This window comes from Egretta garzetta, unplaced genomic scaffold, assembly GCF_000687185.1.
Source record: "Egretta garzetta isolate BGI_Z169 unplaced genomic scaffold, ASM68718v1 scaffold2, whole genome shotgun sequence".
NCBI lineage: Eukaryota > Metazoa > Chordata > Aves > Pelecaniformes > Ardeidae > Egretta > Egretta garzetta.
In genome coordinates this window covers 257,310-277,293 of record NW_009258894.1, presented here as the reverse complement: position 1 = coordinate 277,293, position 19,984 = coordinate 257,310, and the positions used below count along the sequence as shown (strand labels likewise).

Sequence of the window (19,984 nt, the reverse complement as noted above, 5' to 3'; positions counted from 1 at the left end):
CAGTCTTCACAGTAACATGTCAAATCATTTTAAACAGATTAATAGAAAAAAATGTGTATCGTTCTGATGTTCTGAATCAACCTTTGCTCACATATGATTCATCCTTATAGTCAACTGCAAAGGAATATGAACAGAACACTCTTCTCAGAAAACCCTAAGAACACACTGGCTCTGTCTGTGACTGACATACATACAATCCTTTGCATTGTTTCTGTTTGCATTTATCTGAAATAAACACCTTTTTTAATCCACAGGACTCTATGATAATTTTACGATGACTGTTAGTTATAAACTGAAGTCTCAAGATCAGATGTAATGCATTAATTAACAACACATTTAATAATGAATTTAGGCTTCCAAAAAGCGTGGTTACTCTTTTAAAATTACTTATGGGAAACTTGATTTTGTTTATTCTTTCAAAAAAGCAGCAGCACAGGACTAACAACATTTAGAATGCAAGCAAATGGGGGAAGGAATTCAGTACAGAGATGACTTACCATTCTTATTCAAAGAGAAGATGAAATGTTTCTCTTTCACTATGTGAAATTACCTTTAGTTTAGTATCAAATATGGCATTTTCCTATGGTCTTCCTCACACATAGTAAAGTTTCTTCAGCTAATAACGGCTTCAAGCTTTCTCCTGGGACTCTCCAGAAATTACACTCCAGAACGTACATGTGCCTTAGCCAGGCTTGCAGAATATAGAAAATGTAAATTGCTGTATTTGAGTTTATATCTTCTTATAGCAAGTCACTGACAGTGCACCCACTAATTACTATTTGAACCATGTGTTGCTGACCTCTATATGCCTCTTAGACAACAGCAGTCATGCCTATCAGCTCTAACAGACTTTTACAGCCAGGACTCCAATTTTTAATTTAAGTTAGAAAAAATCATAAAATTAGACGGGGAAAAAAAGATGGGGAACAAAAGGGAAACGGCAACATTTATTTAAACCCTAAAATAATTTACAACATGTTCTCAGACCCTGTTTTAAAGTCCAATGTGCATTATTTCCTGTTCATGCTCTCCAAATTGCCTCTGGTCACACAGACTATTCAACAGTTTTTATCCTTACAGTTACAAGAAATACAGCAATGTAGGCCAGTGAACAATGCAAAGTGTGGTATCTACTACATGTGCACAAAGCAATTATATTTTGCACATGCAGTTGTCTTGTTTACCCAGTGGCAGTAAAAGCCATAGCCTGCTCAGCGGATGCCACCGTTTTGAAGGAACAAACATATTGAGGAAAGGAATTCTGCAAGTACATGAATCATTTTATGCTAAGTTTGTTCAGTATATAAAATAGCTTTTTTCTAAAACATCACTCTGCAAAATCGATCTGGGAATATGCAACTTGCCTTTTCCTGTTTCTTTATTATTGAAAATTCTCGATATCTAAACAGCATCTTAAATTACAACTGTGCAAACCCAGTGACAAGGTACACTTTGTACATTTTTAATGTGAAGCTTAATTTGAAGATGAGGTTGCAGTGCAGCATTGCAACTGAAAATTGCTTAACAATACCATTGATGTATGAGCCATAAAAAATCTTGCTAAGCTGTCCCTGCAGAACTCGGAGTAATAAAAAGGTGTTCTTTTGCACTGAGGTGAACAGACATGGTTGACTGCATCTAGGGAGCTGTTCTGTTAAATGAGAAAGTGCCATTTCTTTCCTGTCAGTACAGACCAATTTAAGACACTCACAGATTTAGTTAGCACAGAGTACAGAATTTAATGAAATACACACATAAAGCAAACAAACCACAGCTATGTTCAAAGCTTTCAGTCAAATTGTGTGCAGGATTAAACTTACATCTGTGACAGATGTGGGGAAAAAAAACCTACAAACTTTTCCAGTCACTCCTACTTTTCAGAGAAACAATAAAAAAGCTGAATGGAAAAGGTCTAAAACCTCTCACCTTCATTTCTTTCAAAGTATCTAGACATGTATTTCTACCCACATCTAAAAGGCAACACTACAAGTTTTCTCTCTGATTTCATTTTAACTCTAAGATCAACCAACAGATGAGGTTTACGAAACCCTACACTATCAGCTGAGTGTCATGATATCTTTATTGTGAACTGATGCTTCTTCCCTAAATGATTCCTCCGAGAGGAAAGGAGACACACAGGTGCACTGAATTGACTGAGAAGCTGGTTCTCACTTGAGAGATCCTTGCGTAGGCTGATTAAATCATACAAAATTGATTCACAGTTTGTGTTGCCACACCTGTGTCTTTTTGCATAAATACTTTCAGAGAGCAATGGAAGTTACCTGTCTAACCTACATGCAACCTAATCTGTCAACAAGTGTTCACTAACCCAACTGTCATATTAGAAGAAGCCACAGTAACTCAGAATTTATTTCACAAGATGTTGTGATACTGCTAGTTTGGCCAAGCAGTACCAAAATTACAACTAACAGGATTCGTTCTTTAAAAAAACCCCACAGAAATCTGCCTAATTTCCATAGTTAATCTGTCACTAAATTCTGGATTTAGGGAGTAACAAACCCAAGGAGATTTCTGGTTTCTTTTATATGAATGCAAAGTCAGTATATGTAAGAATCAACAATTTCTGTAGCTGTTTTCAATACGAGCAGCTATAACAAGATTTGGCAAAATCTCATAACTACTTCCAAAAAAGACTTAGTGACCCACATGTCAATTCAGTCTAGCTTTTGCAACGTTAAAGGTACTTGACTAACAGCTCAGTAAGAGATGTTATTTCATTTCTGACGTAGCAATATTTATTAGTACATGATAAAACTAAAATTAAGTTAGCTATGTCTTAGTTTCCTGATAAAAGCATAAGACAAATTTCCTTTGGGAATGTCAGATTCAAATGGGACACACCATTCTCAAATGTTTTTCACATTTTGTAGCTCAAACCAAAATGTGGACAGTAATTTTCTTCAGCACAAAAAAAGACAGAAACGACAACTTCAACTTTGCAATGGCAATTTTACTGCAAACAACAAACAGATCAGCGCCTTCACCCTACTTGTCTACTCAACTTCCATCCCATCTCAACTTAGCGAGTATCTTTTTGCTCAAGTTACCTATTTAAAATTCACTTCTTGGAGCTGCATTTCTCTCATACCATCACAGATCCTTTCAAAAGCATCCTTTCTCCTCAGAAAATATTCCAGCCAGTACATCCAATGGGTTCCTTCCAGCCTAAGCTGTTCCATCTCCTCTTATTTACACTAATATGCAAGTTCAGCACGGTTTGCATCAGCATCTTTCCCGCCATTGTCACCATTTGCCTAGATATTGCATATACTCAAATCTCTTCTAAGCCTTGTACTCTGGTTCTGTGTTTCACAAACTTTTCTACAAATTTCTCGTAGTGTAGTACCTTCAGCCAACAACTGACAGTCTTCCTGAGGTTCCCATTACCTCGATTCAAGTTTTCCAAGTGACTGCTTTTTGGGTGTCCTGATTTCAGCTGGGACAGAGTTAATTTTCTTCCTAGTAGCTGGCATAGTACTGTGTTTTGGAATTAGTATGAGAAGAATGTTGGTAACACCCTGGTGTTTTAGTTGTTGCTAAGTAGTGCTTAGACTAGGAAAAGACTTTTCAGCTTCCCCTGCTCTGCTAGGTGCACAAGAAACTGGGAGGGGACACTGCTGGGACAGCTGACCCCAACTGGCCAAAGCGCTATTCCAGACTGTATAACGTCATGCTCAGTATAGAAACTGGGGGAAGAAGAAGGAAAGGGGGGACGTTCGGGGTGATGGCGTTTGTCTTCCCAAGTAACTGTTATGCATGATGGAGCCCTGCTTTCCTGGAGATGGCTGAGCACCTGCCTGCCCATGGGAAGCAGTGAGTGAATTCCTTGTTTTGCTTCGTTTGCATGTGTGGCTCTTGCTTTACCTATTAAACTGTCTTTATCTCAACCCATGAGTATTCTCACTTTTACTCTTCCAATTCTTTCAGCCATCCCACAGAGGGGGAGTGAGTGAGCAGCTGTGTTGTGCTTAGTTGCTGGCCGGGGTTAAACCACAACCCTGGGATTGTCAAGTAAGAGCAGGTCCTTCTCATGTCAATCAATGTTGCTGCAGAGCATAATTCCAAAATCTGATGATGTTATTCTCAAGATTTGTTTTCCCTTTCTCTGCTGTTTCCTACAAAATCTCCTTTTAAGATACTTTGCAAGCTCAGACTATCTATTTTGACGTTGGCACTTCTCATATTCGGCTGAAACACTAATGGTAACCAGACTAGCCTCTGATGTTGGCACATGCTGTCTATTTATTGCATGCTCACACATGTTAGTGCTATATTCTCCACTATCCCTCAGATTTCATTGATACTCTCTTGTGGACACTAAGCAGATGTCTAAATTTATGCTTTTAAACATCCTTAATTAAAACTTCCATTTACCTCACTCACTCACTTCCTTGCTTAGGGTTCCACCACATACAGAAATGGAATTGAAGATGAAGCATCTTACTTAGGATTTTTTTTGAAGAAAAACCCTCCCGTGAGGAGGCTTCTAGTACCATGGAAAGATAAGTAAATATATACAATAATGACCTTTATAAGAATAAAGCAGAATTATTTTAACCATCTTTGAAGGAAAATATCTTTATACCAATACCATCAACATGTTCAAAAATTCTGTCTGGCATAACTTATTTCCTTCCTTGAGTTCCTGCAAATACTTACTACATTTGTTTATCTTGAAGACACAAAGCCCACTTATTTGTGAAGATTTTATAACAAATTTGGCACCTTGCAGATATTGCAAAACATTACAGCAAAATCTTCCTTCGAGGTCAGGTACTAAAAAACCTGACATATAACTTCTGTACCAAACTTGCTCTGTCATCCACCATCATTATAAAATCACCATATATATCTGCTGCATGTTAACAATTATGAGGTGAATTTTTCACAAATATTTCAGCATTCCAATTTGACATACTAATTAATGACATTCAAAATGACAGATTAGTAACATGTATTTTGTTCGTATGGCTTAATACAAAAGTCACTAGCGTTTTTTCCAGTAACTTCCTTTAAAAATGCAGTCCTGTTTATGTAGAAGGAAAAATAAATGTACCTGTTCCAGTAGCTCCAAAATTGGTCCTGCAGGTAGGCTTGGTGGCTACTTTCATCACCAAATGAGGCTTTGCTTTCAATCCAGTGAATTATGTGTCCTTCAACAGCTAAGGTGAGAGCAGAAAATAAAGTGAACTCTGAAAATCAAACTCAACAGCCTGTAAGAACATGTTTGGGAATATCCTGTTTACCACAGATCTACCACATAATTCATGCTTACAATAGAGTTATATATTTTTATGAATCATAGAATCATAGAATGTTTTGGGTTGGAAGGGACCCCTAGAGGTCATCTAGTCCAACCTCCCTGCAGTGAGCAGGGACACTGCTAACTAGATCAGGTTGCTCAGAGCCCCATCCAACCTGGCCTTGAATGCTTCCAGGGATGGGGCCTCCACTACCTCTCTGGGCAACCTGTTCCAGTGTTTCACCACCCTCATTGTAAAGAATTTCTTCCTTATATCTAGTCTAAACCTACCCTGGTTTAGTTTGAAACCATTACCCCTTGTCTTGTCACAGCTGGCCCTACTAAAAAGATTTTCCCCATCTTTCCTATAGGCCCCCCTAAAGTAAAAATATCTTTCAAATATGCACATAGGACATTTTTTTTAAAAAGTACCAGAAAATATTTTAGTGAATAATTATATCAAATTCAGTTTAATTACAGCTTGTTCTAGGCATCTGCATTTATTCTAACACAAATAGAATGTAAGGAAAAAGAGACTAGACTAAGGTGCAATTGCATCCTACTTTCACCCTTACTTTGCTGGAAAGGTTGTCACTTAAGGAATTGAGAACTTCTGGTGAATAACAAGAAGAGTTAGCTAAGCTGATAAAACCAGAAACTTCTCACCAATTCAGAGTGGAAGGTGTGAGAACAGCATGAAAGTTTATCATAGATATCTATCTGCTTCCTTAGTTTTGCAAAATCAGTAATGCTTCACCAGAAAGAAGTTAGGAATAAGAAGGCTTATGTGAAAAAATGTGATTTTGAATTTGTTTCTTTCAGTATTGTGGGATTTGCTTTGGTTCACATCTTTCCTAATTTCTTGCAGGGGTGAATTTCTACTTTTAATAAAATGATCTTTCTTTGGTAAAAGGAAAGTCCTCTCTGAAGTTGACAACCTAATTTTGCAGGACAAATTGTGAGAATCACTCTAACAGATCATTCTTTCTCCAAAAAGGTAATGTGGGGTATCATTATTGAGGTCTTTAAAAATGTTTCCTTTATTTTGAGTTTCCTGGGATATCCACAGTCATGATGTCTTGGCCTAAGTTTGCCCTGGGATGAGGTACTCAAAAGGCATGCAGACCCAGAAACCCAATACAGAAAGATTAGAAGAGGCTATGATTGACCACAGACTGTAAAATTACTTGGGAAATCCGGGTAAATAACTCATGAAGTCACCACACTAAGCTCCATATGCCACCACTACCTGCTATTAGTAACCAAGTTATCATAGAATCACAGCATAGTTTGGAAGGGACCTTTAGAGGTCATCTAGTCCACCTGCAATGAGCAGGGATGCCTTCAACTAGATCACATTGCTCAGAGCCCCGTCTAACCTGATCTTGGAATGTTTCCAGGGATGGGGTATCTACCACCTCTCTGGGCAACCCGTGCCAGGGTTTCACCACCCTCATCATAAGGCATTTCTTCCTTATATCTAGTCTAAATCTACCCTCTTTTAGTTTAAAACCATTACCCCTTGTCCTACCACAACAGGGCTCGCTAAAAAGATTGTCCCCATCTCTCCTATAGGCCCCCTTTAAGTACTGAAAGGCCTATATTGTGTACACCCATACTACTACATCTCCCCCCCTCCTCCAACACCTTTAGACCTCAGGAGATAAAATAGCTGAGGCATAAACCGTGTAGTCAGTTGAGAAGCAATTTCTAAGAAACATGGGCCTTTCCTAGCTATGTACTGAGTCGTGAAAAAGAGAATGCAAGGACTGCCATACATTAGTTCAGATTGGACAGCAGGTAGAAAATTATTTCCTGCCAATCTCAAGTGTCAGAAATAATCTGAAGAAAGTAATGCACTATCACTATGTGGATTTTCAGAGACAAATCTATGCAAACAAATGAATGACTATTTTTAACCTTCTTATTAATAGGGTAATATTACAAACCTAGGAATTCTTTTGGATGTTTCCCAGTTTCCCTTCTCAAGCACTAAAAAAATTAGCTCCATCTAGTTACTTTTCTAGTTTCCATTTAATCAAGCTCCTAAATAGCTGAATATAACCATACCTGTTTCTAATGTAAAAGTGAGTATCTTAATACTGAGTATGTATTGTGTATATTGTAGTCCAAACCACTGGGGAATCTTACCAATGTACCTAACTATCTGAAGGGCAGGTATTAAGAAGTTGGAGCCAGGCTCTTTTCCACAGTGCCCAGTGACAGGACCAGAGACAATGGGCACAAACTGAAACATGGGAAGGTCCGTCTGAACATCAGGAAACACTTTTTTACCTTGAGGGTGACTGAGCATTGGCACAGGTTGCCCTAACGCTTGTGGAGTCTCCATCCCTGGAGATACTCAAAAGCTGTCCGGACGTAATCCTGGACAACCAGCTCCAGGTGTCCCTGCTTGAGCAGATGACCACCAGAGGTCCCTTCCCAGCATCAGCCAGTCTGTGATTCTGTAATCCCGCAGAATTCCCTGCTAACTTTAGAATTGATAAAAAACAACCATTCCCTCATCCTCTCAAGTCCTTGGTAGCTTCCCAAGATGCTCCACAAGTCAGAGGCATGGAATTGAAGGAGTAGAAATTAATTGAAAACTCTCCAAGTGTGGCTTGACGAGAGTGAATTGTGGATTGTTAGTATGCCAAATCTCACTGTTTCATATATGGAGTGGTTCAGCTACAAAGTTATTTTGTACATATAACCTTTTATTAACATGACTACCATTTTTCTTTTTTGGAAATGTGATTAGGAATACAAACATCATTGAGCTAAGGAAAGTCTTTAAAATTTTTTCAAAAGACTCATACACATAGTTTATCTACAGGATAACAGATAATTGTGCTGAAGGATGGTATCTCAAGCACTTCTGAGTATTGACACATTTTACAGTACGCACTCAATTCCTTATACCATTCTACAAATCAGTTATCTCAGTAAGAATTCCAGCTGCTGTCAATATGAAGAACAAAAAACTAGTCGTATATGACTTTCACACAGTGCTTTGATCCTTCTTATTTTCTGTGATAGACACAACAGTAGGCATCTGCATAGACAGGTGCTGCATTCTATGAAGGTGAAGCAGAAGTCTTTTGGTCAATTTACAAATTGTGATTAATAATCCTTTACACTTGGACAACATGGATGTTTTTTTCTTCCATGGCCCAGCCACTGGGTCATCTATTGCTTTCCTACATGGCCTCAAGACCAGAAAACGTAGATGAAACTTGACATGACCTTTATATATACTTTTATTCCTTCTTGCTTTTAAAAAACAATGGAGAACTGCAGAGTTGTATTTAGATGCAAAGTGATGACCAAAGAATAACTGCACAATGACAAACCTTTACACATGACATCTAGGTGTAATGGTAATACTTTTAAGACTGCTTTGAACTCATTGGGTCTAGAAGTTTAAGACAATTATAGGTGTTCCAGAGTTCAGTTCATAAAGACAGTGGGCAGAGAAGATTAGAGGGCCTAGGGATTTGGGGGTTCTTATTGTTGCTTGTTTTTGTTTTTGTGATAATGAGACAAAAGCATGCAGAGACCAAAGAGGAAACACTGGGTAATACTACTTACACTCAAACCTCTCTGCTCAAAACTACAAGTTCTTAAAATTATTGGGTAACTACTGAAAAAATGAGACTGATTTGTAGTATCCTGTAATATACCTCACTTAAGTAACCATAATATTTTAGCATGATTACTTCTACACAAAATAAAATAATAAAAATTCTTTGAAAAGACTTACCCACTGGCACTTCTAAAATAAAGTCTGGTGTTTTGTCATAACCTTTTGCACGAAGCTGATCTTCAGCTATACATAGAGAATAAGAACTATCGTTTATAAAACTATTCTATTAAGTAGACAGCAGTATAATTAATTTTATTTTAAATAAGAGTGCAAGAATTACTAATGCAGTCATACATATCTTTCTTATGCATGCAATGCTGTGTCAGATTAAATGAACCTTCGTAGAAAACCTGAAGCATGGATATAAAAATGCTTCTTTGTCATCCCTGCATTTTTATGTCTTCATTATAAACATCATTAATTCAAGCTGTCATACAGTATTTTATAACCCCCAAATATTCAAAATAAAGAGGTATATTCGCTGATTGAAAGAAGAGTCTCCCCACATTAGGAAGCTGTTAAGATTAATCCTACCAACACCACAAATACAGATATACTGTAGCTGCCTTCTTGGTTTAATTTTAATATTAGGATAAAGTTGTTAAAAAAAGAACAAGAAAATCCTTCTCTTCCAGAAATTTATTAAAGGAGAGAGAAGCCATAATTTTAGTTTCTCTTGCATACAAAATTCTATAGAATGTATCAGATTTCAGAACAGACAAAGATTTAGAAATTCTGTAACATTAACTATACAGTTCTATTGCTTACAAATATTACAGCTGAATATTTCAAGGAACAATAGTAAGAAGTAGGCAAGCTAAAACAGCAAAAGACAAAAGGTGCTTCCTTTAAAAAAAAGAAAAAGCTCAAAGCAACTATTGTCCTTGATTTCCGATACTGTTACATTGGTATTTCTGAAACACCATTTCTCTATTAGAATTTGGAGTGACCTGGTCATTCAATTCCAGGCATGGCTTTCTGTCTTCACCCAAGCTCAACTAATGGCACTACCTAGTAACAAGTAAGGCTGTGTAGCCCCTTAACACCTACTGGGCTGTTGACATTGTCATGCATCCCATTCGCCTTTCTACATCACCTTTGATTAAAATTAATGGTCCATTCTCACTGTTGGGTAGCTTATTTCCAATCCATTTATCAGGTTAGGACAGTAGTTTCATGGCCAATGTTCAGAACTCAGTTTTAGAATAGTTTGTGCATATCCTGAAAGGTCAGCAGTTTGAGACCAAGTAACATTTTAATGACAAGAAAAACATAGACTCTTAGAAATCAAAATAGTTTACAAGTGCCTAAAGCAAGCTTCCCTCCTCTTTCTCACTGAAGAATATAACTCTCAAGTATTTTTTTATATAGTGAACTAATAACTGAAAGTGGGACAGGACTAATTTTGAGAAGTGGTACATTCACTTAAGTGTAAACTGCAATAGCTGTTTATTCTTTTTGATAGCTGTAGTATTTCTTTTGAGATTTGAGAGTATTTCTTCATTGTAAGCACACTATATTGTAAATACAAGCCTTTGCAATGCAACACTTCATTATATCACCCAACAAGCATTAAACTTTTCTAGGATTTGGATACAAACTTGGTTGTTGGCTATTTTTTCAAAAAGACTGGCAGGTACATGGATAAAAGATTTTTACATTAACAAGATTCTAATTTAGCAGAATCTATGAATAGAGAGTTTTATGCCATAACACAAAAATTAATGAATGTTCTAAGTAATCTCTTAATCTTGATAAAAATAAAGAATAATGCAGTCTTACCTAACTCTAACTGTAACCTGCTCTTAACTGTTTAAAACAGTGTAGACAAGATAACAGGATGTCCTAGCTGAAATTTTAATTATTTAAGAATGCACAAAAGCCACTAAAAGTTCAGTCTTCTCTATCACATCTAGGAAACGCTATTATCACAAATTCAGGGAAATGTACCTTAAAAAACCCCACTGAAAATCAGGACAGATGTAAAACCATTTCCTGATGGATCAACTTGGCAGGTCTCTGAACCGGAGTTTGCATCAGCATTACTTTTAATATTCTTCAGCAGACTCTTTTTTTCAAGGTTGTCCAATTACTTTTAAAATCATTTGACACTAACACATCGCTTGAAAAAGACCATGGTTTTTGTTTTAAATCTGTTTCTGAATGTTTTCACTTGGTTTCTCCTAGCACTTTTATTATGATAAACATTGGAAAACATGTAAAAAACCCACTTATTATTGATATGAGTTGTCTATCATGTACAGGAGCATAATTATATATTACTCTTTCTTCAAGTATTTTGAAGCTATAACTTTGGGGGAAAAAAAAGGAAAAAGAATTACAGAAACTCCCCACAATCACCACAAACTTTGTTTTTAAACCAAAACCCCACCAAAAGAAAAGAAGTTCTAGCTTTTCAGCACAGGTATGTTTCATGCTGGTCCAGAAGCTACAGAGGTAGCATTCTGCACCTTAAAAGATCTTTTAGCTCTTGCATGGATGAAGAAAACCCCACCAAAAGAAAAGGAGTTCTAGCTTTTCAGCACAGGTATGTTTCATGCTGGTCCAGAAGCTACAGAGGTAGCATTCTGCACCTTAAAAGATCTTTTAGCTCTTGCACGGATGAAGAGAACAATTTTAACAACTGCTTGAAAGCCAGCCCCAGCAGCTTTGACAGTTACATTTATGTATCTTCAGATTTGCAAATTACATTGAAACTGCCCTAATAAGTCATTATTTTACAGATTCCCCATTAATTTATTTCCACTAAAACTGGAGTTTCATCTTTACCATAACTTCACACTCAATCATAACCATTTAACACATCATTGTTCTTATACTAGCCTCTGGATATAACAAAGAAACCAAACATTCTTCTGTTGGTGCATGATTGAGCAGCAACTGCAAATTTTAGATTACAGCAGGAAACACTGATCAGCTTTCATGGCTTATATCCAGGCTACTGCTGAGGGCCATCATGGTGGGAACCAAAGGAGGATAAGATTCCAGACAAAGGTCAGTACCTTCCCATTATAGGTAAAAGCTTTCCAAATATATTCATGGCAAAGATATAAAAAAATAAAGATCATATATAGAACCTAGAAATTCCTGGCATTCCAGTATGGGAAGTGAAGCTATTAGCCTGTTTTGAGAGAATGCTTCCATTGATCACTTTAATCTCAGGCAAAGTGACAAAGACTTGAGAGCTGTGTTTTTGCTGAAGAGAGGACGTGGTATATGATGTGCTTCTCATGAACAGTGGATTAACAAAATGCAAACCTCATTAGCTTGTATAGCTTTCCAATCAATTTCTGGGAGAATCTGAAGGTGTTACTTCTGATCAGTAGGCTCTGAAATCTAACTGCTCTAGGAACAGACAAACCACATCCGGACCTGAAAAGCTGTTTTATGTTCCAAGACTATACTGGGGCAATTTATGTTCACCGTGTCCTTTGCCTGTGCTTTCTTCTCCTGTAATAGAATCTCTGTTGCTCAGGTGAACACAGCTGATACAAAAAACTTGCTATTCTTTCAGAATAGTACACTGGAATAGTACACTAAGATGGAAACTGCAAGAATTCTGTTTCTTTAATGTGCATGCAAAAGTAATGGAATTGCACATACAGCAATCTAAGTCATAAGCCATCTTCAAAACTGGAATGCAGTCTTATTCATAGTCTAACAAAGCCTGAATTTGTTGACCTATAGGAAATACCATCATCTCTTCTGTAGTCCTTAAATTTTCTTCAAGCAGTTTTGGAACTAATTTTTCAGAAAGGGATGATTTTATTATGAGGGGTTGAGTAGGGTTCATCTTGCAGATACTTAGGAAAAGCTTTTTTTTTTCCTTTTAAAAATTGCACCTACAACCTTAGAAACACATGCAATGCACAGAAATAATAAACACAACCACTTAACATATCTTAAATCATGACTAAACAATATTTCAGTATACCCAATATGTAAACAATAAATTAAGCTCTCATTTATATCTTTATATTCTAATGAGTTAACTCATTCTAAATATTTTGATTTGACAGCACAAATTTCTTAGAGCTTATATCTAAAGACAAAATTGATGCTTATCCAAGGTCATGAAACATTAAAATTTAAATCTGATCTGTGTACTACACAAGCTTGCACAAGCCAAATAAAATGATAATCGTTGGGTTGAGGATCCATTAGTGAGTCATCTAGTCCATTCCCTTGTATCGTGACAGGATTGATTTCATTACCAGCTTTGATGGATGAGTGTCAAGTTTAGCCTTGAATTTTTCATTGAAGGTGATTCCATAACCTTCCCTGGCAGCTTGTTTTATACTTATTGTTCCTAGAACTGTAATTTTAACTCAACATAATCTCTGCCATTACAGCTTAAGCCTATTACCTATCTCTGCTCTTATAGCCAAGTAGGAAAAACTACCTCTTCATATTTTCATAGTGTCATTTGCAAGTCTTTTTAAAATTTTTTTCAAAAATGAAAGAGTACACTAACTCTGTTCCTTAATCATATGGACAAATCTTTCAAAAATCTTAATACTCTATCTAATTTCTTAAATTTGTTTAAGGTTTCAAAAATCTTAACCTGAATCTAGCTGTAGGAGAGACCATAGTTTCTGGTAAAATCAGTAAAATTACCTGATCACTTAAATGTAGTACAAGCTCAACCATTAACAAAAGACAGCATTTCACTTTGTTATTGTCTCATCACATAAGGAATCCAAGATTTAAGAAGTCATTGTTAATTTTATTACCACAGTAAGAGAAATGATGCTTTAAACACTAATCATTTTTTTAATAGCACTCTTACAAGAAATGTAGTGCAGGCTGAACGAAAAAAAAAGAAAATAACTTCCTAACTAATTAATCCTTAAAATAACTTTAAATATAAGGATTGTGAAAGAGTCCTTGCATTGGTCAGGAGGCAGGGGGCAAAAATTCAGCAGAAACTGCACAGAAAGCTAAATGAGTGAATCCTCTAGCAGTTCTTTAATACATAAAGCATTTTGAAGCTAATATTTCTTATGCTTCCTCCTAAGTCTCATAAGGCCTAGATTATGGCTAATATCTCATGACACCAAAAGTAATACTGCAGCAGATATTAAAGCATTTTTTTCAGCTACTTATTCTATAAAATATTAATTGCAAGCCTGTGCATGTGCTGTATATATAGGGTATTAGGTAACTGAGTTCCTACTCAGTTCTAAATCAATAAAAGATAACATGTACAGCATCAATCATTTTTTACTCTTCCTTTACTACCTAATACAATGAGTGTTGAGGCTTATTTTTTTCTTAAGTAAACAGTCACTGAAGTCTTTCAAGTTAAGGATTCACTGGCTAGCCTCTACTATAGATTCTTACCTATGAAAGAGAGATTTTTTTCCAAGAGCATTTCTCGCAGCAAGACTTCATGTTCATGTCCAATAGCGCTGATAGCTTTAGGTTAAGAAATGGAAGATTATTTTGGAAAAGAACCAACTTCAGAAAAACACCATAGGTAAAGTAATATATAACAAAATCTCTTGGTCTTCATCCGCATTTCAGAAGTGATCACTGATTTGAACTCTTAAAGTTTTGAAATTCCTTACAGGGATTTTCAGATGCATTTAGCATTTTGTAAAAATCAGACTACTGTATTATCAGCATACATTTTACACCATTAAGACCCATTAGTATTTGTTCAGTATAAATAAGGGTAATATTTCCATTTTTTGCTTTATTTCACCCCCAAATTTAAAAGAAAGTGTGAGCTTAAAACATGTCATTAAATACCTTTGAAGTTGCTCTTTATTGACTAGTGTACCAATTCTCTAATCAGCAAAGAATGAAATAAGCTGGTTTTTTTTTTATATTCTGAAATTCATAGGCACTACATCCATCTGCAACATCTTACTGTAACAAAACATCCTTTTAATTGATTTTTCAGAAGCGTGAACTAATGTCAGGGAAGGATGAAATAATATTTTATAGTGAAGTCCTTTTCACTTCACTGACGGCCTGTTGATCCAATGTGCTATTCTTAGCAATATGTAAAAAAGTCATCACATCAAGTATTTTTAATGTGTCCTCCTGGAGGTCAAAGTTCTATTCTGGAAGCTTTTAAGAAGAATCTTATGGAACATCGCTACAAAGGATCTTACATTAAAACCAGTTAAGTTCCTAATTCTGTTTAGAGTAACTTCTGAAAACTTAAACTACAGATCACCTTATCATTGGAGTTAATGACTTAATTTATACCAACACTTTATGCTGAGCAGCAGAAAACCTAATTGTATGGAATAATTTCATATATATACATATATATGTACACACACACAGTTTTTATCAACTGAAAATATATATTATGTTAAACTTTACTAGCAGTTACAGAACAAAAGGGGCAAACGAAGAACAGCAAAAATGTAAGAAAAATACTGCAAACAGAATTTATAATGCACAATCCATAAGCAGAAACACTTAGACTTAGTCTATAATGATACCTGTTATTGATGTATGGCAATGACCATGGGGCAAAACTTGTAAATAACCTCACAAGCCATTTTCTACTCATGCAATCTAGCAGCCTAGTTTCCCGTAAGCATCTGAACTATTACTGAAAAATAGCCTCTTGGCATTTACAAAGAGGTTGACTTCATACTTTAGTCCATGCATATACAATTAGGTAGTTATATTTAAAATCAATATGCAATCCTTCAGAAGACATTATGCTTTTAAAACCTTAACTTTAAATTGATTTTTAACTATTTTATGCACCTCAAAATTAACATCTAATTCAGCAACATACTTGCAGATAATGCACTCGCGCAGCTTAGTATTAAACTTTTCTGTACCAAAATGGAATTGAAAAACTCCTCATTATTCTCATTGATGTCACTGTGTATTCAATAACTTCCCTTGAACCAGAATCTGAAGAGGATAGAAAAGACCTTTTTAGACTGCAGGCAAATTATTCTTAAAAACTGTTCATAATTCTACATATGTATTATTATTACTTTTAAACATGATACTTTCAAAAGACTATGCCAGACTGTTCATCAACAAAATATTAACCTTAAAATTCTGGATATGAAAATCAGTGATCAACAACCTTTTAAAAAGTGTAACTTATTAGATTAATGCATTTTCAGAGAGCTGTGTTTAATGTTGAAGATAGGCTCAACGAATACTAAAAATTATGATTAAACCCACAAAATACAACTACAATTAGAACTCTATCCCAATGCCTTTAAAGTTAATGGGAGCAGGGCTGAGTCTGTAGCACACATCAGGCAAGTATTTCTAGTGGAAAGAACATATTTTTAAAGGGTGACCACCACATGTATCACAACTACAAGCGGTGGTGTTTTTCATAGATAACTAAACATCATTTTCATACATAACTAAACATCACTGTGGCTTTCCTATCCTGCAGCTGTACAGTGAAATCAAGATATTCCCCCAAACTGCAAGCAGAAATTTATGCAAAGATTCTCTAGGGCTTGGGAGAGGATTGCCTTGCTAGCTTGTTCAGTGATAGCAGGCCATGATTTTGAAATAGTTGCTTTGATAGGAGACTGAAACAGAAGAGAGACTCAGTCAGGACCTCATTAAAGATCTGGGGTTGCAGTGTTCATTCCCAACAAATCATAACCTTAGTCTGGAATACGTGGTACTGTGTGGAGCTTCCCCAGTATTGTCACTGGATACTGATAATCTCGAATTAACCATTTCAATAGTACAAAACCCCAAATCCCTTAAAATTCAAGCTATGCAGGGTTTTTTCTACAGCTAGCCTCATTTCCTTTAAAAAGAAGAGAAAGCAAAAGAACTGCACTGGAATGTCAGATAAGAGTTTAAAAATACTCATTGGTCAATCACACCTGAATTGCACTTAAAAGCATTCCAATTAAGACTCATATTCATAACAAAGCAATGCCATAACGTTGAACACTATCTATGCAACTTATTAATTTAATTACAGAACATTTGAGATTGGAAGGTATCTCCAGAGATCATCCAGTCCAACTCCACTACTCAAAACACGGTCAACTAGTCTTAATAGAAAACCAGACATGCATTTCAACTAATCAAACCCAAAGAGGTTCAATCAGGCATATGAACGTGTAGCCACCAAACTGACAACTTCCCGTGGTACATCTGATTTTTGTTAAACAATAGAAAAGAAAGCTCTGCAGTGACCCTCTAGCTGATTGAATGTAAAACAGAGGAGTATGAAACGTGTTTTGTGAAGCAGAACTTTATGTCAGGTTAAACCTAGACACATCTCTTCCACACAGTCTAAGCTCGTCAATTGTGCACCTAAAATTTTATGGGAAAGGATACTGTTTGATGCAGTCCACCAGTGGTCCATAACAACAGTCATTCACAGTACACTGCAGACAAATAAGAGAAGTAGTATAGTGATGGGCAACTACAAAACCATTATAGTTAAACAGTATCTTAAAAACAGTAATTACTTTTCTTCAAAAAGGCTATCAGATGCTGTTCAGATTTAATCACAGAAAACAAAAACAGCATGCTTTTATTCACTATAAAAGCAAGCTATTAAAAAGTGAAATGCTCCCCTCACAAATATTGCATTGCCATTTATAGTGCACCCTGACCTCACTGATAGTTTACGATGACAGTAATTAAATGAGGTTTAAAATCTTTTCCTCCGCTAGGCAGATAACAGCATTGCCACGGGAAAAAAAAGAAAAAAAAAAAAAAAAGAGAACTGTGATTAATACCTGATAGACTTGATTTGCTAGAACTCCATCTGGAATCTGAGAAGGGTCCCGCAGCATACTATTTATAAGAGTTTTGGAGGCTAGAGAAATAAAGAATAAAAACATACAAAAAACCTGTTAGCTCAGTTGTCCATTTGGCAGGAAGAGACATACTTTTATGAGGAAAACATTGATGATGTTGATAATTTTGAAAATTATCCAACCAGCAACTACACACCGATAAATTTGTAGCTACTTACCCATTCTGATACGATTAACTCAAAGTCTCAAAACACCAAAGGATGTTATTAGCACAAGGTGAAAGCAGGCCCTTGTTTACTTACTCAGTTTCACTGGACAGTTTGTGCTTCAGAAGCATCATGCAGCTCCTGAGGAAACTGCTTACTATAAAGAAAATGTAACTCAAAATAACCTCCATATTCTAGGAGAACTCAAGGAAGAAGATATGTAAAAATTCAAAACAGCCTTTAAAAACAATGTTTGGTCTCAGCAACCTTAAGCACTTTATAGACTTGATGGCTCCAGTTTAGTAGTTTTCAAATTTATTTATTTACTTATTTAGCGTTGACACATTTATTTGGCTATATTTAAAAGCTGGCAAAAGGCTTTCTGTGCTATTTTCAAATGTATAAATCTAAGACACAAAAGAAATCAGAAGTGAATTTAGGACTATTTATCAGTCTTTTAGTCACGGATATTGATACTACAATGAAAAAAATAACATAAATCAATAGATGCCTTTAGTTGATTTTCAAATACAGTCCTTGCAAGCACTGGCATTCTTTTCTCTCCATATGCTTAATCTGGGTAGCTGCACATACCAGTTAATTACTAATAGTAGTGGAAAGACTTTATTCTAGAAAAACTTTTCATTTTACAATTTCTTAGAGAAAAACCCACTGCTGATAGACTTCAGCTGGTGGTGTATTTACACCATTGAATCTGTAAGTGCAGACCAGGCTTGAGACTAGTGAGGTTCCCCACTTTGCCAAAGATTTCCTGTATGAATTCAGGCAAATTCCTTTAACTCCTGTGTGCTTCAGTTGTGTAAACAAAGTGATAAACTACTCTTTTCCTGTTCTTCAACCATTTTGCCCCAAATCAGGGCCAAAGCTTTGTCACTCTCTTCAATGATTGAATCGAAACCCTCAAATCTCTCTGTGAAAAGGATTTCTGGAACCTGTGACATGAAGGGAATCTGCCACATAAGCAGCAATGCTACTCTATTAATGAATGTGTGTAAACACTTTGCTGAAAGTAAAGGAGACAGTCATTTTAATCTTTTCCCCAAATGTTGTCTCCTAAAAGCATCACATTCAGTTGAAATAGTATTTTTATTTAAGTATTTTGTTTAGAAAACTATAGCCTAACGCAAAGGAATATAAAACCCAAAATGAGTTTAAAGGCTTTGCAAGTGCTGCAAAGAACAGCATCATCACAGACAGGAGCAAAAGTTTGTGCAAATGTTTTAAGAGAGAATGATATAATAAGCCAAAATACTTCCAGACACATCATGCCGTATTACATATTTGTATCTTGTTCATCTCATATGAAATAAGCATTACTTTTACAAGTGAATAGTAAGTATAAATAGGCATTTCACTTCAGCTTTTGTATGCTGTTAAAAATACGTTTTGTACACAGGATAAGAACTTTGAAAATGTCAACCAGAAGGTGGTGTGTATATATATATATATACACTTTATTAACACTAAGAATTAAAATAATAACAAATTTTTAGTAGGTAGGAATAATATACAAGTAACAGTCTTCCAGTAGAGAGGTTGATACAATGGTAGAATAATAAAGAGTGTAACTGAGGAAGATTGAGTAGAATTCACTGTTTTGAAGGGCTACTGATTTAAGTATCGTGACTTGATTATGAAAAAAATTAAGCTATTTTATGACTGGTCAAAACCCCAGAAAAACCCCACGGATTCATATTAGGGAAATCTTTAACCAGACTCTACTTTGAGTAATGAGCTACAGGTGCAAAATAAATTTCCTCTATTTCTGAGGAATCTTCAGTTTCTCACCTGAAGTTACCAGACATTCTATTCTTTACCTATATCATAGTGATAATGAATTGACATACTGAATATTGTATTATGCTGAAGTCACAGTGTTTCTATAAGGTTTTAAATTAAGCCTTTAAAAGTAAGGGCATCAAACAAAATATACTAGCTTTCAATATATTATTGTTCCCTCTTATATAAACATTATCTGCTTATGTAATGTCCTGCAAAATTAAAAAAACCCCAACCCTGCATATTGTTGATTTTGTATTACCCATGCAGCTAAAATAAGGTATCTTCAACTGCAATTCTTTTTTCAGAAAGCCAG

General features: G+C 35.7%; 1 protein-coding gene across 2 annotated transcripts in view; it reads right to left on the bottom strand.

Moving 5' to 3' along the window:
• The window catches only part of CDIN1 (CDAN1 interacting nuclease 1), a 127,517-nt gene that overhangs the window by 57,382 nt on the left and 50,151 nt on the right, over positions 1–19,984 (bottom strand). For both annotated transcript variants that reach the window (XM_009634159.2, XM_035889815.1), the window contains 5 exons: positions 17,642–17,721; positions 17,235–17,284; positions 14,274–14,341; positions 9,027–9,092; positions 5,078–5,183 (listed from right to left, as the gene is read on the bottom strand). In XM_009634159.2, coding sequence (XP_009632454.1) covers positions 5,078–5,183; positions 9,027–9,092; positions 14,274–14,341; positions 17,235–17,284; positions 17,642–17,721 — 370 coding nt within the window. The remainder of the gene's footprint in view (positions 1–5,077; positions 5,184–9,026; positions 9,093–14,273; positions 14,342–17,234; positions 17,285–17,641; positions 17,722–19,984) is intronic.